Source organism: Drosophila hydei, unplaced genomic scaffold (genome assembly GCF_003285905.1).
Source record: "Drosophila hydei strain 15085-1641.00,03,60 unplaced genomic scaffold, DhydRS2 tig00000090-arrow-arrow-pilon, whole genome shotgun sequence".
NCBI classification, from domain to species: Eukaryota; Metazoa; Arthropoda; class Insecta; order Diptera; family Drosophilidae; genus Drosophila; species Drosophila hydei.
This window is the reverse complement of record NW_022045662.1, coordinates 1,998,471-2,022,320: the sequence shown is the minus strand read 5'-3', so window position 1 is coordinate 2,022,320 and position 23,850 is coordinate 1,998,471. Positions and strand designations below refer to the sequence as shown.

Sequence of the window (23,850 nt, the reverse complement as noted above, 5' to 3'; positions counted from 1 at the left end):
TGGCGATGGCTTCTATTTCGATCACTTATCGATTAATTTTTCGAATTCAAGCAGCTGATAGCTTGCAAGTGCAACACTTAAGTTGACATTTGACAGCACTGAAGTCAGTCAGCCGGCTATAATAACAATAAGAAACACACGTATTCTGGTGGCTGTTGCATAAAATTCATTTTGAACACTTTTACCTGCTACAAGTAAGTCATTGCGGCATAAAAACACATGTGCCTTTTGTCATTGAATGGCTTGTATTTATGGTTGCAGCACACGTACCATTTGCCACTCCACAATGAACAGCAAACAATCAATTGCGCTGTTTGCTTTTGGTGTACGTGCTCAGCCAAATGGACAGGCCTAAGATAATATTGATAATTAAATACGCCATAATAATGCACGCCTATAATTAAAAGATCCATTATGTATGCATGCTAAAGTATATTTTTGCTTTTTTTTTTTTTTTTATTTAAAAGTTTTAAATTACAAAAAAATTTGTATCACAATTAGTATTATTTTATTTTGTCCATTACATTTTAAATAGTATAATTGCTGTTGTTGTTGATGTTGCCCAATTTTTGCTTGTTGGTTGGTTATGTTACATGCCACATTTGTATTTCGTGCTCAATGCACACGATTCGGAGTGCCTACAAAAGACAAATAGACGAGACTTAGGCTAAGGGCGGATGTGCATGCATGCGCCTCTCGCTATGGCCACTTACGTCGTCGACAGTGATAGCCCGTCTGGCACTTGCACTCCTTGTTGCCCCTGCAGCTGCCATTGCTGCATTTGCATGTGGAACGCTGTTTCCGTCCAATTTCGCAGTGATTGCCGCGCAAACCATTTGGACAGCGACACAAATTGTTGCCAATACAGCGACCACCATTTTTACAGGGTATTACGCACTTGGCTATTGATTGAATTGGAGATATATTTTCATGCATATAGTCGAATTGAGTTGATGTTGTACTTACAGTATTCGCAGTGCAGGCCATAGTATCCCTTGGAGCATTGGCATTTATCCTTTTGTATGCATTTGCCGCCATTCAAGCACTTCTCCTTGCAAATACCTGGAATAAAATATTATTAATGCATCGTTTATGCTTGCAGGCTTCACAAAATGTATCGCAAGACGGGCATACAATTGATGCGTATGAGCATGGCGCCCACAAGGCGTGGCCAAGCGAACAGCACACAACAGAAGCAGACACCACCACCACCACCACCACCGCCATTGCGTCCGCGTGCCAGCGCCCTGACGGATGAGATAATACGTGTGGATCATGCTGGCGAACTGGGCGCCGATCGTATCTATGCTGGCCAAATGGCCATATTGGGCAACGGGCCCATGGGCAAGACCATTGAGCATATGTGGGAGCAGGAGAAAGACCATCGCAAACAGTTCGAGCAGTTGATACAGCAGCATCGTGTGCGTCCCACAATCATGGCTCCCATTTGGAATGTGGCGGCATTTGCGTTGGGCGCTGGCACTGCGCTGCTGGGCGAAAAGGCGGCCATGGCCTGCACTGTGGCCGTGGAAACGGTCATTGTGGAGCACTACAACGATCAACTGCGTCAAATCATGGAATCACCCAATCCGGATAAGGTAAGTGAAGCACGCCATAAATGCCGTTTAATATTTCATTTGGGATTTGTTTTCTTTGCTTAGGAGCTGCTTGCGACAATCACAAAGTTTCGTGACGAGGAACAGGAACATCACGATACGGGCATCGATTGTGGAGCCGAGCAGGCGCCCTTCTATAAGGCTATTACCGAGGTCATTAAATTTGGCTGCAAGACGGCCATAGCCATATCGAAGAAGATCTAAGCTCCGCTGAGATCGAGTTGTGCGCGTGTATGGGGTGTTTAGTTATAGAAGCTTAAGCATTAAAGATACGATTTATAAAAGTACTTACCGCCCTCGCACTGTGTACCCTGATAGCCCTCCGGACAGGTGCAAACCGATGGAGCTGTACAATTGCCGCCGTGCATGCACTGTGGAAAGCAGAAGGCTGTCTCGCAATATTGGCCCATGTAGCCGCCGTTGCACTTGCAGATGTGATGCTCGTTGCAATAGCCGTTCTTGCCACATTTCAGGCTGCATTCTGGATCAGAAACTTAAGTTGTTTTTAGTTTAGTTCAAATTGGTTTTCGGCTTGTCGCTTTCGGTTTTTGTTTGTGTTTGATAAGTGTGTACATAAGCATTGAATTTGAGCATTGCAATTAAGCTTGGCAACAGTTTTTGAAATGATGATCGATTGATATAAATGTGAATATACGAATGTGCACAGCGGACATGTAGAACAGGGAAGGAGTGTGTGTGTGAGAGAGAGCGAGAGAGTGCGTGTGTGAGAAAGAGGGAAAGAGCCAAGCGCTTGGTATTGGAGGTCCCACACACGCGGGAGAGAGGGAGGGGCGCAAAAGCAGGCATAAAATATAAAATATAGTAGAAGCTGTGCTCAGTAATTGTAGGCGTAAGCTTATGTGCGAAAGCAAATGAGTTTATGTACATCAATTCAGAAGGCATTAGCAATAGAGTGATAAAATGTGATTACAGTAGAAAACGCTTAAGACTTTAGCTAAGCAAATACATATACGAAGGTATATCTATACACATATATTCAATTCAATTTCAATACTAAATTGTTGTTAATAAACGATATTCGAAATGTTGTCAACTGATTTCTCAAGTTCTTAAGCGCTTTCTACAGTAGTTTGTAAAGTTGATATAAAGCATTAAATTGACTTTTCATATACACTACCTTGCAAAGTTGTTAGTGAAGTAGGGTTGGAAGCGTCTATATCATACACACCTCTATGTGCGCATTCCTTTTTAAAGTTAAGACGTATGGGTGTGCCCGATAGCGATGCATTCTTGCGAGTCTGTATCTTAAGGCCCACATTGAATGATGCCGTGCCCGAGCTGTTTCCGGTACAGGGCAGGAATATGCTAAAATCTAGCTTAGATAGATATCAAATGGGCCACATTGGTGCGCCAGCTGCCATAACTGATTGACTCTGATTGCACTTACTTTTCTGCTCCTGCGGTATGCGACCTCGTTTGCTGATCGACAGCGTTGGCGCCTTCAAGATGCTCGCGTCCATCGTTTGCAGACGATCGAAATCATAGAAGTACTTGCGTCTGCCCGATTTCCAAGTGAAGTTCACATAGTTCACCTCCGATGGTATCACCAGATAGCTGTAGACGGTCGTATCACGTATTTCGTTCATCACCCGGCCATTGTGTATAGCATAGAGGCGATCTGAGTAGCCCTGTGGAAAGTAGAAAGCTGCAAGGATTGCCAGTTGAGCGGTGCAACGGTTACGATTGTCAATCAATTCAAAGCTTAATCAGTTCGCGCTCTAACCAATAACCGGTAAGAATACGAACCGGTTTAAGTTATGTTGACGTTAGCTAACACTAAATGCTAGCTAATTGAACAGGCTCAAAGTACAAAGTGCACAGTGTCTGAGCTATGAACTTTCAGAACTAGTTAAGTTCATACCTGCACAATCTATCGAACCAACTCATGGAACCGAACTGTTTACAGTGTTGCACATTGATCGAACTCACCGCTTAACATCTTGAGCTGCTGTTCGTTGATCCACAGCGAGATGCCCTGCTCCTCCAAGCGATTGTGGCGATTGTGATTGCCTTGATGTTTCTTGCGCGGACCGCGTCGATGGCCGTGGCCAGTACCCATACTGATATCGCTGTCCGCTAAGTTATCAAAGCCATCTACATCTCCAGTACTGTGATTCTCCTCCGAGCTAGCTGAATCGCCTCGCCTATTGTTGTTGTTGTTGCGATTGTGATGCTGCCGACACTCCAGTTGGCCGATGCACAGCAATGTCTGCACAATTAGCACCAGATAGAAGCACTTGACAAACCAACTAAATCCCTGCTCTGGCATATTTCTAATAGCGCACCAAAGCGCGAAGGAAAAACAAACAAATTGAAAATATTAATAGAAGAATCGCTCGGCAATGCTGCTGCAGGCCATCCCGATGCAAATTCATTTCATTAGCATGCAATCAATGATATGTGATTATTTGCATTTCCATTCCCATTTGTTTACACTTCATTTAACCCCGCCCTCCATGCGCTCAAGTCCAGGCAATGAAGTGCAAATATTGTGTTAAGTATTGATCAAATAGTCGCGCTTTAAAACCTGATATCCATGAGTAAGTGTGTATGTGTGTGGGTGTGGGTGTGTGTGTGTGTGACTGACTGATATATCAATCAGTTTGATATATCTTCACATACATGACAGCTGCGTCTCATTGCAGTGCAATTCCAATTGGAACTGCAGCAAAATCCAATTAAATAATATATATATATATATATATATATATATATATATATATATATATATATATATATATATATATGCACTAGCTATAAAGCAGACTCTTTGTCTAAGCTCTCAGCATTTGGCTGCACTTATAGATATTTGCCTCTGATAACTGCTTTTACCGTTATGACAGTCGACGTTTCTTATAAGACACATTTCCTGTGGTAGATATTTATAGTGATAAGGTCTAGGCATAGCTCTCTTTAACTAAACAACATTTGTTTGCATATTTCTTAACAACTTCATGGAATATAGTATATTCTTAACTAGGTTTACCTATGATAATCTATTGAAAAGTTTGACTTCTTTACGATACTTCCTTACTGAAATTCTTTCCTTAGACCTTAGTCAGAAGCATTGTATGTTTGCACCTTTGTATGCAATATGTTAGCGAAGACTCTCAACATCGCCTTTAGCATAGCATTGCATACCCTGTCAATGCGCAAAAAAGGGGTATTAAACACAATGCAAACGCTCGAATGTTAATGACAACTGCAGCTGAGTCCAATGAGCTGCTGATACGAGCTACCCAGGGGCTGAGAGACTGAGAGTCAATGGGTTCCCGAGCCGAAGAGTCAAAGAATCGAAGACGCAGAGCAGGTACAAAGTTGTTAGCACTTGGCGTGCTGTGTGAAGAGCTGGTGCAGGGCCTAACGAGGGGCCGAGCCAAGGCGACAGACGACGCAGAAATTTAAGAAAAAAAATTAAGAGAAACAAAAAGAATATAAAATAAAAATGAAGACAGAGGCAGACAGAGAGTCGGATAGCCAGACGCAGAGCACTATAGATATATATATATGTATATATATACATATATATATATATATATATAAACATGTTAAGGTGTCTTAATAAGATCAAACATGGCGATTATGAGGAATTGCTTGAAGATAATGACATCTGCCTTTACCATAAACGTACATGGAATTGCCAATGCCTTGAGGTTATGCAGCTAGTGAAAGGACAATGCAATTAAAGCCAAGCTAAGAGCTCTCATCAATCAAGCAGTTGGCACAAAAAAAAACCTGATCAATTAAAATTGATTTCCTTTTTAGTGTATGCGAATTTGAGGTTAGATTTGGGTCGCAAAACGTTTTGCAACACTACAAAAAAAAATGCTCAATTTATGCTTCAATTGAAGTCGTCCGTCTGGCTGGACTTTGATCTTTTGACTGATTCAGTTAATTAGTTAAGAGTTCGTTTTGCACCAACGACTTTCCTGGGAATTCGTGGATGGATTTTGATTGCTTGTGGCGGAAGTGCTGCGATTCTTTATAAATTATACTAAATACAAATTGAAAGACGACGAAAAAATAAAAAATAAAAAACAGCTAGAAAAACCAAAAAAAGAAAGCAAGAAAAACAACGCAATACGCGAGGCTCGATTTAGTTATAAAAATAGCTGGCATCATTTGCTTAGACTTTTTTACTAGAATTCCATTTGTATAAACTTAATGTTCCAATGATAAGCGCTACACACATATGATGCGATTGCTGATTAGCTGCTGGGTACAAGTGCGCAAACATAAAACGTGACCCCACAGACCACAGACCCAAAGCATGGCCAAGTCACATGCCGACAATCAACAATTCTATTGTCGGTTAGCTCAGATAGAGTGTAAACAAATGTAAACAAATTGAAGATACTAACGAGATCGAATCTATATAGTTCAGCTTACTAGTCGCTCGAGCTATTTGCGACTTAAATTGCGCGACTCTTTCAAGTTCAAGTGTTGTGGCGCAGCCAACTTAATAAGCAGCTTAAGCTGCCAGTGTTGAAAAATGTCAAAACTTTAAGCTGAACTCTTGAAAGCTTGCTATGATAGCTGATACTTTAAAGATAATTTGCTTGATCTATTACTCTTGATAATTCTGTAACTTTTAAAATTCTTATAAATTTGCAGACTTTTATGGAACTTGGCCACAAAGTATGCCAGCTGAGAGCTTTCATTTAATCATTCATCTATGTATATAGACCTACGTTATGATATAGATAGATCTAATATAGTAAACTGAGCTGATATAGATGAGATATACCTAAGATCTGATATAAGTAGACCTGGTAGAGATAAATGTTATATTATTATTACCTGATTAAGATAGAGCTGATATATTTAGGTCTCATACATAAGAAGCTGATATACTTAAAATCATATATTGATAGATCTGATACAGATAAATGTTATATCTGATAATTATAGATGTACTCTGGATAGTTCTATTATAAATAAATTCGTTATATATAAATCTGATGTAGATAGAGCTGATATAGCTAGATCTGATATACGTAAGATCTGATATAGTTAGATATAATATGGGTAGACCTGATTTAGAAAGATCTCATGTTGATTAATCTGATATAGGTAAGCTTGATATTGATAGATCTGATATACTTAAGATCTGACATAGGTATGTATATATATATATATAATGCATTTCCAGATATCACCTTACCAGAAGCAAAATTGTGCAAGGCTTAAAGATAGTGAAAGATTCAATTGAACCAGTATTCAAATAATTGCTCCATGAACCGAACCCTGACATTTAATATGAAAATCATAACAGCATATCCCAAGACCTATGAATGCAAGCAAGCAGCTCGAGGAACACGCTCTGAACAAACTGATGATATGAAGACATAAATTTCGTCCAAATAAATGCCCATATATTTAGGTATACGCAGGGCCCGATCTATACATAATTGCTTTGACAGCGGAGACAACAGGGCACAGAAAAGGAGCGATTAACATTTTAGCGTGAAACCGAAGACAGCAGCAGCGGCTGCAGCAGCAGCAGCAGCAGCAGCAGCAGCAGCAACAATTTGTTTGCTCTTTACGATTATTGCCTTTCTCACACCTTATTACCAAGAAAATAAAGAAGCAGCAACACAGAGGCGACAATGAAATGTGAAAATAAAAAAAGTCAGTCAGTCAGTGAGAACAAGAAGCTGACTAGACTGAGGCTGAGAGACGGCGAGCCGGCGAGACTGGATGCCAAGACAAGTTCAGCCTGGGTTTTTGGGCCTGGTCAGCGGCAAACGGAAGAGCTGTGGAAATCGCACTCACACACAGGCCCGAGCACACACATACACACAAGTAAACACACACACTCTGATATATGTCTCTTTAGGAAAAAAAGGGCGACTAACCGGGCACTCGAACTCGAGCAGTTTGTTAAGAGGGGCACAAACAGAGGCGATCATAAACAATCTATACACAATATAAATGACAACAAAAACAAGAAATCAGAGACATACACACACACGCACACACCTGATGTGGAATAAGAAGCAGAAGAGCAGAAATTGTTGCCAAAAGGAGTCGACAGACGCTAACTGAATATGAAGCCAGCGAGAACAATGGCCAAAAGGCTGGGGCAGCTCGAGGCCAGGCGATGCGAGGCGAGGCTCAATTCTGTTGGCTACCGATTAAAACGCTGCTAACAACAACAACAACATGAGAGCAGCAGCAGCAGCAGCAGCAGCAGCAGAAGTGGCCAAGACTTGCAGTCGTGTTTGCTTAATGAAACACAGCAACACTTGAAGAAGAAGAGAAAAAACACCTTCAGCAAATACTCGCCAATAGGCAGCAAAACAGGCAACCGGACCGACAGTCCACAGACCGGCTATATACGACTATGCAATGCTCTGCTTACCTTAACTATTATATAGCAGTATAGTTGTATAACAGCGTAGTTGTATAACTGTGTAACAGTTTTGCAGTATAGCAGTGTAACAGTTTTGCAGTATAACAGTATAACAGTATACCAGCATAGCGGTTATATAAGTATAGTATAAGAAGTTTTATAATAGTATAGCTGTATAACAGTATAATAGGATGACTGTATATCAATATAACAGTATAATTCTATAAGATTATAACATTTAAGTAAGTTTGACAGTATAACAGTATATAATATAACAGTATAATAATATAACAGTATAACAGTATAGCAGTATAACAATATAACAGTAAACACAATGACTGTATGATAGTATAACAGTTTAAATTATATTAGAAGTATAACAATTCAACTCACTAGGAAAAGAAGCGAAGACTTAGCTCAAAGGAGTTGAAGTTCAGCTTCAAGTTCAAGTTCAGTGTTCAAATTATACGCCAAGGAAAGTCTAAGGCCTGGATCGCGAGTCTTAATCCGTTAAATAAATTGTTTTAATTTAAAGCTAACTTCAATTATACAATACAATTTGAGTGATCTTGGGCATGTGCCCAACTCTTGATCAGTGCCAAGAAGACAGAGGTTAACACACACACATACATACATATATATATATATACATATATACATATATACATATATATATATATATATATATATATATATATATATATATATATATATATATATATTTATATATACATATATACATACACGCAGCTAGCAACAGCAAAGACTGTCTTCAAGTGGACTCAAGTACCGCTGTCAACATCAACGTCAGCGTCGTCGTACGCGTCGACGTCGACGTCGGCATCGCTGACTGCGTCCAGTGCAGTGCGCGACGAGCCAAGCAGGCTGGCCAAAACAAAACGACAGACGCAGCGGGACGTGTTTGGCTGCTGAGGGTGCCGAGCAAGAGCGAGAACGGAATAGAGAGGGGGCGGGGGGCGTTGGGACACGTCGTTCCATCGGACAGACGTGCAGACGCGCAGCAACAGCAGAAGCTACTTCACAGAAACAGAACTCTGATTTCTGTTTTTGCGTTTGTGTGCAGCAAGTGTGCGTGCGTGTGTGTGTGTGTATGTGTATATATATATGTGTGTGTGCGGTATAGCATCTTGATCGAGGAGTTTTGCACACCAGTCGATTTGTTTGCTGTGCTTGCTGGCAGACAAGTGGCCCGGCCGGCCGGCTGACTGGTTGGCTGGTTGGCTTGTTGGCTCGTTGGCCTACCAACAAGCCAAGGTGTCAGCGCAGCCAGCAGCGGCACTGGTTGTTAGCCACTGAAGTGCTGCTTGATAGTGAGGTGGTCTGCGGGGCGGTGGCTCAATCAAGGGGTGTCTGTGTGGACAATGACTTTCACGCTTTTCAAGCGCGCCAAAACGCAAACACAGAGAGCAGAGCAAGTAAATGCATATAAATACATATACATGCATGCATATGTATGTATGTATGTATTTATGTATGTATGTTATGTATGCACAACAAGTACAGGCAACCAACTGGCGGCTATGATACACTGCATCCGGCTCTACACAAACCACAATTTAAGTCGAAGCGCGAAAATAAATTTTATATTTAAAATAAACTTTAAATAAATTATATATATATATATATAAGAGACGAATTTAATTTCCATGAATCACTAGTTGAAGCCTTTCTTTCAAACTTAACGTGTCAATTAATTTCGCACTAATTTCGCTCAGTGTATGGGCAGGTGCTTATGCTTTGAGGATCACTAAGTTCAAGCTCAGCTGATTATTGAAGCTGCGCTTCAAAGCTTCAATGCTCCTTCTCACTCACTCACACACACACACACGGACGGCAGCAGCAAGCGTTCAGGGTCACAAGCACAAACAACAACACGAAAAAGGGTTCGAATCGAGACATTACGTAATTTATTGACAATTCGCTTGTTAGCCGGCATCGATTTTGTCGCCAAGCTACATGCAACATGCAACATGCAGCAAGCGGCAAGCAACCTGCAACCTGCTACATGCCCATCAGCATAATCGTAAACATAAACATCATCATAAATGTTATCATTGCCGAGCGTTCGTTAAAGCCAATCAACTAAATTGAAGGCATATTAATTGAACGATCGTTAAGCAACGATTGAAATCAGATTCAGATTTAACCGTTGCAAGCGGCGGGCAACATCGGTGCTGCCAATTGTTTGTTGTTGAGCTGCTTCTTGTTGCCATTTTGGCGCTTTAAATTATTGCTTAAATTTCACACACTTTGCTCTTGTTTTTGACTTTATAATCATATTTTAAATCATTTTTTATTTAATTTAAAAAAAAATAAGTAAATCACACACACACGCGCATACAGTATTAGTTAGCATTTGATATTCATTTACATTGGCTTAATTCATTAAAATAACAGCAACAGGAACCAAAAAAAAAAAAAAACGTGAATATTCTTTCTTTTTTGCAAAATTCGTTAGCAGAGAGGACTACGCGAGTAGTACCGTTCGAAACCGTTGACGAGTATTAACTTTTTGTTGGTGTACTGCTGCCCAGTGTGGCCGATGTCCGCGAATGGATAAATACGACAAAATACTAAATGTAAGTGGTGCACCTGTTGAATACCAACTTTGCTGTTAATTAGCAGCGCATAATGAGTTCAACATCGAATTCAATTAACTTCCATGTTAAGCCAGACAACACAAAACTTTAAATTTTTGCGCTTATAGCTTAAAGAATATGCAAACAATTGCTTAAAGGAAAAATACATTTATTTTGTAGCTATTTCTTTTTTGTTTTTTTTTTTTTGCTTTTTTATGTTTTTTTCTTACAAATAAATGTATAACATTTAGTTACAAATACATTTACAATTAAGAATTGCTCTACTTTGGGGAAAAAAACGAAAGTACAAATACATGACAATATATATATGTATATATATAACTAATCAGTTAAGTTAAACATATATAAAAAAAATATTAAAACAATAAACAGAAAAAAAATTAGAGATTTAGTTTAACTTAGTTTTATGTAATTTTTTTGTTTAATATTTTTTACTTTTTACTTTGTTTAGTTTAGTTTAGTTAATTTAATTTGTAATATCTTTCAAGTTTTGTAGGCTTTCTTGCTTGTTGTTTTTAATAGATTACATTTACATTTACAATACATACAATAATAAAAAAAATGTCTGTGTGTGTGTGTATGTGTGTGTGAATTATTAAAAACTGCTAACTGATATTTTTATGGTTTTTTGTTTTTCTTTTTGAAATATACATCAAAAATGTTAATATAATAGGCACATACAAAGCAATGACTAAATCAGATTATATATATATATATATATATATATATATATATATATATGTATATATATATAAAGGTGTGTGTGTGTGTGTGTGTGTGTACATAGTTAGGTAGCTTTAAATTTTGATTTAGGTTTTTTTAGGTTCGCGTTTCAATTTCTTGTGTACATAGCTAAAGTATATAGCGTATATAGTATATGATATATATAGTATATAGTAATATATGTACGTACGTACGTACGCATGTGTGTGTGTGTGTGAGTGTGTGCATGCAACTTGGCTAAAAGTTTTCGTTTATAACAAATTTCTATAAGCATTACATACGAATATATTTATATATATATGAATATATATATATATGTAGCTTTTGTTTTAGATACATGAAATAGTACTACATATATACCTAAAGACAGTCTTGTTTCTATGTGCGTGAGTGTGTGTGTGTGTGTGTGAGTATATAACACAGATGGAATATACATAGAAGAATTCAAAATGAAATGAAGAAAAAAACTTGTATAATGTTAATGTGTATGCATGTTCCGTGTGTGTATATATATATGTATATACTACATAAATAAACATACATATATGTATATATATATATGTAAGTTATATAAAGTTTTTGTTTTTTTTTATAAAGTTTTCTCGCTTAGCTTAACTAATGTACACTTTGTATAGAGTTTTAAAGACTTCATTTTGTTTGTTTTTGATGCAACGGAATTTCTATATATATATATATAATATATGTGTATATATGTATATATAATTGCTGTATATATATAAATATTTAGTTGGCTATATGCATAAAAAGCAATTTGTATTTGTTGTAACTTTTCAAGTTGTTTCGTTTAATTGAGTGTGCGTGTGTTGTGTGTGTGTGTGTGTGTGTGTGTGTGTGAATGCCAAATGAATTTGTAGTTTGTAAATTTTAGTATTTTATTTTCAATTTTTTTGGTTGGCCTAAGCTGTGCAAACAGTTGAAGTCTGGACTCGCGAAAGTCCCTTAAAGTCGTCTAAAGGTGGAAATTGGTGGAGTTGGAGCTGGAGGTAAATTAGCGGTTAGTTGACAATTCTCAAGGATTTCGTACACTGTCCAACACGACAGCCGCATGCACAACACTCTCCCATGGCCATTTGTGTGAATTATGAATTTGTTTTTAGCTTTGTCACTGTTCGATTTGGTGTCTCTAGGCGATTGTTGACGTTGGGTTTGGTTGTTTGTTCTTTCTTTGTTAATAAATATATTGTAAAAAAAAGCACATAAAACTCGTAAAATTCTTGTAGTTCTTTAGCTTTGGCTCTACATACACGTCTATAAATTGATGTTAACATAGTTTTCCTTGAAAGCATAAGTAACAAACGAGCGCGAGCACGTTTTAAAAAATTCGTTGTTAATACAGTTTTTCTCTATAGAATATGTTGAAGAAACGAACAGGGTTTTTATTGCTGTCAGATATCGTAACGGTAACTTAGTTAATCGTTTAGCTAGTTGTTAAAGCATACACACACACACGTATATGTACGTGTATGCTGCACACAATATCCATGCATGTATATATATTTATATATATATATATATATATATATATATATATATATATATATATATATATATATATATATATATATATATATATGTATATGTATATATATATGTTATTTTCTTTTTCTTTTTTCTTTTTCTACACACATATCGTATTTCAACGCTATATATATATATATATAGATATAAATATATATAGTTTGTTTTAAGGTACATTTTATGTGCAACTGCATCTATAGCTATATATATACATATATGTTTATATATGTGTAGCTTCTATATATATATATATATATAGACAGAGTAGCGAACAATATAGTACTCAGACCCCAGTTAGATAAGTTGATGGTGTATGTGTGTGTGTGTGTGTTTGTGTATATAAACATTGCACTATAAATGTAGTTGGTGTTGTTTTGCGTTTGTTAAACTTTTACTGCTGCTGCTGCATATGCATTCGCATATTTTGCTTTTATAGACTAATAGTTGACTTGGCGTCGACCGCGCGGCTTAATGCGCTCCGATATCTGCCACATCTCCTCCTCGCCCATAAAATCTTTAAAGTTATCAAAGAAGCGAATGATGCGATCATTGCGTCGGAACGGATATGTGCTAGAATGAATGCATATATAAATGTTTGTAATTTGATCATTTTTCTATATATTTACCATTTCTTGAAACGCTTCATATTCACAATGATATTGTATTGCTGCCAGCGTTTGGAAAAGTTAATCACGCCCTTGGACACATAGTCCTGGTTGCCCACATGCACAAAGGTCAGATCCTGCAGAACCAGACCGCTGCAGTCACATAGAAATAGAGTTAAAATAGAGTTTAGATACATCGATGCATTTCTATGTAGTTGGGCCAGCTTACATATAGGGTATACAGGGTGGATTGGTTTCGGCCAGCGCTTGACGATACGCACGAAAACTGGAACTCGAATCGATGAGCGCACAGAAGCAGCGCACCTCCTCCGCAATGCCCTTTTGCCACTCCAATCTGTATTAAATAGAAATGTAAACATTAATTAGTACACAATTCATTGGGTTCCAGTTGTCAGTTGACAGTTGTTCGTTCACCTGCGTATGGGGCCCGAATCGAGCGCCGATAGCAGCGCCAGATACGAGTTGTAATTATTCATTTTACGCAAGTGTTTCATGATTTTAATAAACTTATTCACATGCTTCTCACGCTCTTTGGCGTCCTGCAGGCGCAAAATTTTGGAACGTGCCCAGTAGGACATTTTGTTAAAGTGCTCGGTGAACTTATTGAGATTAGGTGATTTCTCCTCGCACTGATCTTTGGCAAATAATAATACTTCGGGTATTTCGATTTTCTGAAAGAGCTCCGCATCCAGCAGCGTCATCTGTTCGGCTATCTCCAATGACTTCAAGTCGAGCAGACTGGGCTGACTGTTTGTGTTGCTGCCGCTGCCCACATGATCGTGTATATAGGAATAGCTCCGCTGATCCTTATAGAGCGTCACCTTCTCCACGAATTTGTTACGCAGCAGCTTGGCCAAATACAACTGGCCGGAGCAGACCAGCTGATAGACAAACTCCACCAGCAAGCTGAGCAGCTGGCTGGTCAGATCCGTTGACCTGTGATAAACCACCATTTAAATTTGATTTTCTGCAAATCCAATCGAATTGAAGAGCATTACTTACGTCAGATCGTTGACGACGCGCACCAGGAGCGAGAAGGTCTCCTTGGCGGCCTTCTGCTTCTGATCGTGCACCTGGCAGAAGAAGTATGTGTATCGATGGGTCAGCTTCTCGATCACATCGATCGGCTGAATGAAGGTGCGAAAGGTGGTAATGAAGGCCTCGCTGAATGCTGCATGAACGAAATGGACAACAAATGGACTTTGATTAGGTTGATGACGTTTACGAAATTTAGGTACGGTGTTCGACTTATGCGGCGTATTAGTTATAGTGCTATCATTATAATTGTTATCATTATGATTGGTCGAGCGATGGCGTCGATGATGATGCCTACCATTATCGGCGACCTTCTGGACGCGACTGGCGTGCACGATCAGTGCATCAATGTAGCCGCCCTTCACTTCGGGCCCATCCTCCTCCTTCTTTTTGAGTATTAGGTATGGCGTTATGTCGATCTCCTCGAGCATATTTGGCAATTGATTATCGACCTCTCCCTCTTCCTCCTCCTCCTCCTCCTCTTCCATCTCATCGGCATCCTCCTCGTCCAGCTCTTCAAGCTCGTGCTCTCTAGCCAATGGATCTGGCACCACCACTTCGTTCGTATCCAACAATTTGGGCGTACTAATGGGCGTGGCTAGTTGCTCAGCTACCGCAGCCAACGTTTCGCTGGGCAACTGATGCGAGTGACAATAGAAGGTAGAACCACCCACATTCTCGTTGCTATCTACCACAGCCGTTGCTATCGCTGTGGCTGTGGCGCTGCCTGTTGGCTCCTCCCTCGAATTGGACGCATCGTGTAGCTCCTCGCAGACGGTGGTCATGCGGCTGTTCCGCAGCGCCGTATCACCCACCATTGGCTTTGGACTGGCTGGAGGTGTTGTTATAATCGCTGGTGGCGTCGCTCCTGATAACGTCGTCATCGTCGTTGAGGATTTGCGCTGTTTGTAGTTCTTGGGAGGCAGCGCTGGCGGCGTCTCCAGCTCCGACGACAGATCCTTGCTCACCGACATTATGCTAAGCCAGGCGAAAACAAAGGAGTTGTTATACAAAATGGTTTAGCTGATATACAATGTGACTGCACTTACTTCATGGTCTGACTATGCGAGATGTTGCGGCTGGTGTTGTACGCGTGCACTGTGTGCCGATTCTGCACCACAGACTGCGAATTCGCCGAGCAGATCTCCATGTAAGCCAAAACTGTGTGCGTGTGTGTGTGTTTCAGGTGTGTTTCAGTGGGTGGGGCGCAAGAGAATAGAAAAAAATAAAACAAACAATTTTAATGCACCTGTCACAACAATTGGAGCAACATGAAAAGAAAAGAAAAAACGAAAACAAGCGCAACGAACGAAGCGATCAAGCTGACAACAGTTCCAATCAATGACTGTGGGGGATCTGCGCTCCACTTGGCGCCATGTGCCAAAACGCAGCTACAGATGGAACACAAACGCGTTAAGCTACATGAGTTTATATAGATAGATATACATATGTATAAAAATACATATAAATATATATATATATATATATATATATATATATATACGTAGATCAGCTAGGAAGCGCCAAGCAAGACTGCAAAATTTCAGTGGAGCTCTGTTTGGAATAATTCAAATAATATTTCAATACATATTAAAGAGTTAGAGATGTATATATATACACATATGTATATATATACTAGTATATATATACCGTTAGGAGACTCGTCTTTGTAACTCCTTTTCTAGGGAGCTTTGAGCCAAGGTCACTTTCAGTTTTGCAGCCTTGCTCAACTCTGGCAGCTGCAACAACTTCACGCACAGCAGGATTTGCCTGTACAGTAATCTTTCGCTGAAACAGCTAAGCGCTGAACAACAAACAACATAAACAATAACACAACTGAAAGAAACTCTGTACAAACGAGGGGGGGGGCAGCTCATTTTTAACGTAAGCAAACAAAAAAGAAAACGCAGCTCAAAGAACGCGAACCCAATCGGAACTAGTTCCGTTGCAACAGCAAAGAGCGTTAGAGCGCGAAAGGCTGCAATGCGAAGATCATGCTCTATATCCTTCCACAGTTAAAAGAAACGTTTGGAAGTGAAACATTTAAACCATGTTCCAAATGATGTCTAAATATTTCTCAAGAATGGAGTTAACGCTGCTATTAGAATGAAAAGTTTGGGAATGAAACACTTTAAAAATATTAAAGCTTGCCTACTTGCCCAATTCCTAAATATCCTCAGCCGCGTTTCATTACCATTTAACATTTCGCAGATTTTTTTGTTTCAAGTGTTTCCAAAACGTTTCTATAGTCACCTCATTTTACATAAGCTCAATTCCAAAATATCCTTATATTCGTCTCAGAAACTAATGGAATTTCTTTTATTTGTCTGCATATTTTTTTGTTTCAAACGTTTCCAAAACGTTTCTGTGGTCATTCTCGATATTTGCTTAAGATATTTATGAATTTTTGTATATCAATCTTAAATCTTAAGTTTTTTTTGTAGAGCTTCTTTATCTTTAGCCGAAGGAGGTGCAATTAAGGCAAAATTTGGACTTTAAAACAAGAACGATAAAAACAGAAACGAAGTAAAACGATAACGTGGCGAGCAGAGCAGCTGGACTTACCCGAGAAGGCGACACTCTGAAACACTAGATGTTGATTGGAACGATAATTTAGATGGGTTAGAGTTTTGCGTACAACAATTTGACAAGGTTTTTTTTTGTATTGCTCATTGGCGATATTGTTACGAGTGCTATAAATAAAAGTGTTGCTACAAATTCTTAACTGTCCACTACAAAAACATAAATATATATTTCAATAAAATGTTATATATATAGATGAATTTGTTTTGCTGATTGTTGTTCTTGTTGTTGACTGATTGTGGTTGTTGTTGTAGTTGGCTGATTGTTGTTGTTGCTGATGCTGCTTGTTGCTTATTGTTGTTGCTGTTGTTGTTGTTGTTTTGTTGTTGATGCTGTCTTCATCTGGGATATGGGACGCAGTTAGGGGGTGTGGGGCGGGACGTGTTTGCAAGTTTTTGTTTTCTCAATTAATATTTCGTTTGTTCTTGCTGTGGCATTTGATTTTAAGAGCCAAACATATGTTTGTTTTGTGTATTCATGTTCTTGTTATTGTTGTTGTTTTTGTTGTAAATGCGATGCGAACGCAACAAAACAAAGCAAAATCCAAACAAAATTTCAAAAAGAAAGTCATCAAAGATGGCTGAAGAAATTTGATATGTGTGTGTGTGTGTGTTGTCGTTAATAGGCTTTACAAATATAACACACACACACACGCACAACTTAATCATAAGCTAACGGAAAACAAAAAGTTTCAAAAACTCACCGCTGGGTATGGCTTGTGGCGACACCTAGCGTTCAAGTTCGGCAAACATAATATTTAAACATGCAAATTGTCACACACATACATAGATATATATGCATATGTACATGTATACACCAATGCAGTTTACACAAATGAGACAAAAAAAGTTGAGAGAAAAATACAAAAAAAAGAAGACAAACAGAAAATGTAAATATGTGTGCGCATTTGGCAATTGCACTTACTGTGCTTCTTTTTCCTTGGCAATGGCGGCGGCTTCTCCAATTGGCGATCAAAGGCGCTGCTGTAGCTAGTGGGCAACTGGGCGCTGCGTGGCGGCGGCTCCATCAGGCTGTGATGCTTGGAATGCCATTGCAGCTGCTGCGAGGATGCATGATGATGCGGCGACAATTGACGCAGCTCCGCCATTTCGCTGCAAAAAGAAAAAAAAACCAAATATAAAATAAGTGAAAATGACAAATTTCCGTTACACTTAGAGCCTTTAGTGCAGGCATTGTTATGCTGGCAACATAACAGTCGTTCAGTCAAGCAAAAACTCAACGAAATATTGTCTAGGCGATGCCAGATGCAAAAACAACACAAATTACTTACAAATTGCAATCGTCCAGCACATCCATGGCCGCATCGAGCAATGTCATGGCAGCACGTGACTGCATTTTGGGTGGCAACGCCGGCGCCAAATCCGGTGATGAGCAATTGCTGCCCAGCGCCTGCAATTGCTCGGTGCTAATTGTTGTTGCAGTTGCATTGCTGCTAGTGATGTGACGTTGCGATGTTTGCGTTTGGCTTAGCTGATGGAAATCGTTATTGCTGCTATTGCTGCGACTCGTCGTCGATGCCGATGTTGATGTCGTCGTTGTTGTTGTTGTGTTCGACGACGACGACGAGGCAGAGGTCATCTCGCTAATGCCAAAAACAATCTCCGAATTGCTACTCGATGATTTTGTCGATGATTGCACACTGTGCTCCGAAGAACGTTTCGAAACGCTCTGCGTTGAAGTACGAAATGACATCATCGACACAAAGCCTAGTTTAGAAAACAAAATCAAAATATAAAAGCATGAAAAAGTTTGGCAATTGCAAATTGTCTGGTACTTTAACAACAATAACAAATTGGCAAATATTTAAAGCTAAATATAAGTAAAATAAAAGGCTGAAAAGCGAACCAAAAAAGTCAGTGCGGTTCAGTTAACGGGTTTCGTTCAGTTGAATCAGTTTGTTCTTTCCGTTCAGTTTGTTATTTTCAAATTTATAGCTTTAGAACTAGTGTTATTTGCACTGTAACAAGTGTTTCTTTAAAAATGTGGTTCGGTTCCGTACTGTAAAACGGTTCGGGTTGCAGCCTTGCATACAATACACAAATGAACTTTACGACAACAATGAAGGACAATAGACAATTAGGCTAACGAAAAAAACAATATATAAATATAAATAAAGAACCAAGCGAGAAAAAATACAACTTCTAAATATAGCAAAAGATATTGAGAAAGAGAAAGATATATATATACATTGAACTGGTTCACATTTGGCTATTAAATGTTTGTTTAAAAAACTTTCCGAAAAATGAATACCTTAAGGAAAAGTTTTTTAAGACAGCGAATTTGGTCAAACTCTTAAAGCTTATAGCCAAATATGAGCAGTTCGGAAAATCAGAGAGGCGAGAAGTAGCTAAAACAGTAGAAGTATAGAAGAAATACCCGATTCATTTGAATGGCTGTTGCTGGTTAGCTCAGCTGCGGCTTTACGCAGTTCCGTATTGACTTCAATTGCGCCGGAACCGGAGCCGTAGCCTGAACTAGAGCCCGGACCCGAGTCAGTGCTGACAGCCGGCAAGAGTGGCGTCAACTGGGCGCTACTCATGCCCGCCTCCTGGGATAAGGCGTTAGCAATACCAGCAGCAGCAGCGGCCGGATTCTCTGCGAATCGCATTGGGGAAGTTGAGTTGTTCATTGAGATGCTGCTGCTGTTAGTAGTTGTTGCTAGCGGATACTCACTGTAGCTAATAAGCTTGTCGACATCGTCGTCCAGCTGCTGATGCTGCTGATGCTGCTGATGGTGCAACGTTCGCGATGGCGGCTTCTGCAATTGATCCTCCTCCTCGCGCGAATGATTCAGCGCCGAGTCGAACGAGCATTGGCTGTTCTCATCTGGTGAACGAGAGCGCACCGAAAGGCTGCAAATGAACGAACAAGTGAGTATATTTCAATGTGAGTCAGTGGTTTAAAAAGCGAACTAATAAGTGAGTAAAGTGATTGCCAAAAAGAACCAGAATGTAATTTTAACCAGCAAAGAGATAAGAGTTATCAGAGAGTCAGTTAATGAACCAGTTACAGGAAATTATAATGAACTAGTAAGTGATTAAGGACTAGAACTAACCGATCTACGCCATAGTTAAGCAGCGAGAAGTTCGAACTGCAATCCAGATCAGAATTAAGGCTGATGTTGTGCGACTGCGCATAGGGCAATGGGCTATTTGCCTGCGACGAGTTGCAGGTGGTGTTCGCATTGGTATTGCTATTGCTATTGGTATTGATGTTGGTATTGGTATTGGTATTGGTATTGTTATTGGTATTGGTATTGGTATTGGTATTGGTATTGTTATTGGTATTCGTATTGCTATTGGACGCATTGATATTCGCCAGCTGCGATTGCGGCTGACTGCGACGCTTTGGTGGTAACGGCGGCGGATTGCTCGCCCGATTGGGCAGCGGCGGCTTTGGCGGCGGGCTGGTGTCGCGCAGTATGCTCTCCGTGCTGTGAGAGCCGCGCATCGGATTCACATTGCTCTGCTCCAGTATGTCACGCTCTTTGGGCGTCAGCGCAATATCCGGCAGCGACGTACGCTGTGCCACCGCAGCCGCTGCGGCGACATCGGCCGGCGTGCGCAGTCCTGGCACGCTGCCGCCCACCGTACTGGCCGCGGTCACTGCGCCCATTATATCGGCGGCGGCGCCGATGCCGCCCAAGCCACTGCCGCCCAAGCCGCTGCCGCTGTACCGAAACGTGCACTGATCCTGCTCCTTGAGTTTGCTCTGCGCCAGTGTGACCAGATTCTGTAAGCGAAAAATATCGTTTTTAGTATTTTTATTTTGGAACTAAATTGAAGTTAAGTTTACAAGTCGGTTTACAGGTTTATCCGCAAGCTAAACTGCATTTTTTTGTAACAATTTTATTTTTATGCTTGACAGCTGGAAATAACATTTTTTTATATATTAATCCTCAGGATAAACTGCAGCTCAGCTATTTTGGTTGTTTGCCCCGACGACCTAAACTAAAACTGGCAAGGCGCAGTTAAATATATCTGAACTAGGAAATAAGCCTAACAAGTTCTTCAATTTGAGTTTCAATCACAAGATTATAATAACGGCTAGCTAAATCATAAGGCATTCAGAGTGGCTTCCTCGGAAAGGGAAGCTATCTCATGCGCAAGCGTTAACAATTCTTTTTATAGCAACGCATGCAGTGTGTGGGTTAACGTGTGCATTGTAACTGCCAGTTAATTAAGGGCACACTAACAAGCACTTAGCTGGCCTTTGGGTAGGCAGATAAATGACTCAGATTGAATTAAAAGCCAACTTAAGCGGACAATGCGACAACGAGAAATAATGGCTTAATTGTTTTACACACTATACAGTGTTGATTAACGTGTTGCTTACTTAACTGCCAGTTAGTCAATAGACAGTTTGCAATACAAAAGACGAGGACGAAGGACGAAGGAGCAAGAGTCCGCAAAGCGAAGCCTTCGAGCAGCTGACAGTGTTGTTTAACTAGCAGTTAACTTTAACAGACAGTCATATATGTTGTCAAGGGTAGACTTAACACTTACGCGCACTGCATCCTCGAGCAGATCGATGACCTCACGCACATTCTCATTGCTAAGGGAGGCACATTCGCCGCTCTTTTCGCTCAGCATAACCTCGTCGCAGAGCTTGATGAGCTTGCCAAGCGATTGATAGACCTGTTGGGTGGCCGAGCTCATGATGGCACTGTTCTCGTTCAGTGTGTACGACTGAATGACTGCAATGGAGAGCGCATGTTAGTCACAGATCGATGATCGATGTTCTTTCATCGGATGTCGCTCACTTACCGGAATACATGCTGGCAATGGTCTCCAGTATGACGGTGCCATTGCCCGGTAGTACTTCCAGCTTCTTTCTGAGTATGACATCCCGAAAATGTTTGAGCGCATTCGATATGTCCTTGACGTGCGTCTCCAGCGTCTGTGTGGATCGCTGCACCTCCTCGGTGGTGGGCGGCGGCTTGGTGGCATGCTTGTTGCGCGGACTGTGCGGCGAATGCGACCGGCCGAGTGTATTGTTGGTGGTGCGCATCAGTGAGATCTTCTCAATTAGATCGTCCTTGAAGGAACGTGCTCGTCGCGCCAATTTCGTACCCTTCAAACTGTTTTTATGGCCGGACGATCCACCACCACCGCCCGAAGACGATGATGACGATGCGCTGCTCGGTGGTGCAGGTGGCACGCCGCCGGCTCGTCCGCTCTGCAACGGTGTTGTCGGTGGCTGTGGCTGCAACGGCGGCGGCGTTGATGATGCGCTGGATGAGTGAGCCGCGTAGATGCTGCCACTGTTGATGCTGTTGTTGCTGCTGCTGTTGCAACCCCCGCCGCCGCCAACACCACCGCCACCGCCCGACCCCGAGCAGTTACTGGGCGTGGATGGAGAACTGATGCTGCCGTCTATGGATATATAAAACATTATATTCAATTAGCTACGTTCGATCTATATATATATAATTGCAATTGTAATCAAGAGCTGCATGATCTGTATTTGACTGTTGGATTTTTCAACTGGATATTCATTTCATTCTCTGAACAATAATAGGCGACCCAAACAAACACACACACACACACACACACAGAAAGGCCTATCACGCATTCATGATTCATTGTATTCAGGCATGATTCAGTGGAATTATGCACCGCCTATTAAGCACTTATCGAATTGCAAGAATACGGTTCACGTACAACCATATTACAGCACGTTCTCTACGCGTATACCCTGTAATCAGCATGGAATATCTTTGATACAACTGCGAAGTTTATAGTCTCAAGCTTAATCTAGACTTTTAAAGAATTCTGGCTCACAGGCCATCACTTCTGTTGATCAGTTATACTAAGGTAAATGCTCATAAGAGCAGATAGTAGGTAGATAGTAGATAGATAGAACATGAGTTATACTTCAATAGATCTTGCTGCAGAGTATCTGCAAGTCGAAGACTGTCTACAAATATTTATGTTTACATTTATTCATATATGGATCATAATCGAAAATAATATGCACATAATAAATATAAATATAATTACTATTTAAATGTTAAACCACATTAAGTATTAAAAACAAATATATTTTCTTTTATATTTTTTATATTTGCATAAATCTTTATATAACTAAAGATATAATCATAATTATGATATGATTTTAGTTGTTTGTTTCTAAGAGCATAAGATCATTATATATATATCTATATATACATATATATATATATATATATACATGGACACATATATATTTGGATTCGAATATTTTTTTCTACTTTTGGTTTTGTTTTTGACTTTCCCTGTGACTGATAATGTATTATATATGCATATATACATGGATCTATATATACATTCTTATATAATACCTATAGATTTTGTATATATATGAACTTGTCATATCTGTATATATTTATATAACATATATACATAGTCATGAACTCCGTGTTTTTCAGAGACCTTCACGTGTCGCTTTTTAACATATTCAGCGAACATTTCAGACATATATATAAATGTATATATCTGCTTATATATATTCACATTCACTATCCGTTCGCATCGTAGGAGATTTGTTGTTTTGTTTATTCGATGCTTCTTTTAAATCGCCGATGGAAATCAAATGATAAATGTAGAAAGAAATAGAAAGAGACTAATTGAAAGAGCGCGACAAGCACCGGCGATAGACCGATTTTGCGATACTCTTGGAACTGTTGTTGATGTTTTATAGGAATCGATAAATATCGATTAACTTAGTTG

The 23,850-nt window shown here is 39.8% G+C and overlaps 3 protein-coding genes across 18 annotated transcripts in view; 1 reads left to right on the top strand and 2 right to left on the bottom strand.

Annotated features, from left to right (window-relative positions):
• The first annotated feature begins 69 nt into the window (after positions 1-69).
• LOC111598879 (5-demethoxyubiquinone hydroxylase, mitochondrial) lies at positions 70-1,891 on the top strand. Its single transcript, XM_023314345.2, has 3 exons — positions 70-194; positions 1,103-1,598; positions 1,662-1,891. The coding sequence occupies exons 2-3, from the start codon at positions 1,113-1,115 to the stop codon at positions 1,818-1,820; spliced, it is 645 nt and encodes a 214-aa protein (XP_023170113.2). The 5' UTR covers positions 70-194; positions 1,103-1,112; the 3' UTR covers positions 1,821-1,891.
• LOC111598878 (protein shifted) lies at positions 511-10,551 on the bottom strand. Of its 7 annotated transcripts, none has more exons than XM_023314339.2 (8): positions 10,496-10,551; positions 3,567-3,910; positions 3,025-3,282; positions 2,755-2,949; positions 1,909-2,109; positions 967-1,062; positions 714-902; positions 511-638 (listed from the first exon to the last, which is right to left on the bottom strand). In XM_023314339.2, the coding sequence occupies exons 2-8, from the start codon at positions 3,904-3,906 to the stop codon at positions 616-618; spliced, it is 1,302 nt and encodes a 433-aa protein (XP_023170107.1). In that variant the 5' UTR covers positions 3,907-3,910; positions 10,496-10,551; the 3' UTR covers positions 511-615. The 7 variants fall into 7 exon arrangements, with proteins under 7 accessions (XP_023170107.1, XP_023170105.1, XP_023170108.1 ...); XM_023314337.2 differs by having other exon boundaries at positions 10,385-10,522; XM_023314340.2 differs by having other exon boundaries at positions 1,909-2,097; positions 10,385-10,522.
• Positions 10,552-13,042: 2,491 nt separating this feature from the next.
• LOC111598874 (guanine nucleotide-releasing factor 2) overlaps positions 13,043-23,850 on the bottom strand; it is a 32,101-nt gene continuing 21,293 nt past the window's right edge. For 3 of the 10 annotated variants that reach the window (XM_023314331.2, XM_023314332.2, XM_023314330.2), the window contains exons 2-15: positions 21,907-22,515; positions 21,646-21,836; positions 20,196-20,872; positions 19,814-19,992; positions 19,517-19,735; positions 18,411-18,846; positions 18,044-18,231; positions 17,102-17,125; positions 15,586-15,697; positions 14,504-15,514; positions 13,916-14,437; positions 13,710-13,835; positions 13,502-13,633; positions 13,046-13,445 (exon numbers count right to left, since the gene is read on the bottom strand). In XM_023314331.2, the coding sequence (XP_023170099.2) occupies positions 13,313-13,445; positions 13,502-13,633; positions 13,710-13,835; positions 13,916-14,437; positions 14,504-15,514; positions 15,586-15,697; positions 17,102-17,125; positions 18,044-18,231; positions 18,411-18,846; positions 19,517-19,735; positions 19,814-19,992; positions 20,196-20,872; positions 21,646-21,836; positions 21,907-22,515 (4,559 nt within the window). In that variant the 3' untranslated portion in view covers positions 13,046-13,312. The other 7 variants (XM_023314326.2, XM_023314324.2, XM_023314327.2 and 4 more) reach the window with 7 other exon arrangements.

Bases quoted from the DNA above. Each gene is read 5' to 3' on its own strand.
- LOC111598879 (XM_023314345.2), top strand. From the start codon at position 1,113: ATGTATCGCAAGACGGGCATACAATTGATGCGTATGAGCATGGCGCCC. The intron at 1,599-1,661 runs GTAAGTGAAGCA...TTCTTTGCTTAG, and splicing joins AATCACCCAATCCGGATAAG to GAGCTGCTTGCGACAATCAC.
- LOC111598878 (XM_023314339.2), bottom strand. From the start codon at position 3,906: ATGCCAGAGCAGGGATTTAGTTGGTTTGTCAAGTGCTTCTATCTGGTG. The intron at 3,283-3,566 runs GTGAGTTCGATC...CAATCCTTGCAG, and splicing joins GCAGCTCAAGATGTTAAGCG to CTTTCTACTTTCCACAGGGC. The intron at 2,110-2,754 runs GTAGTGTATATG...AAACAACTTAAG, and splicing joins TTCACTAACAACTTTGCAAG to TTTCTGATCCAGAATGCAGC.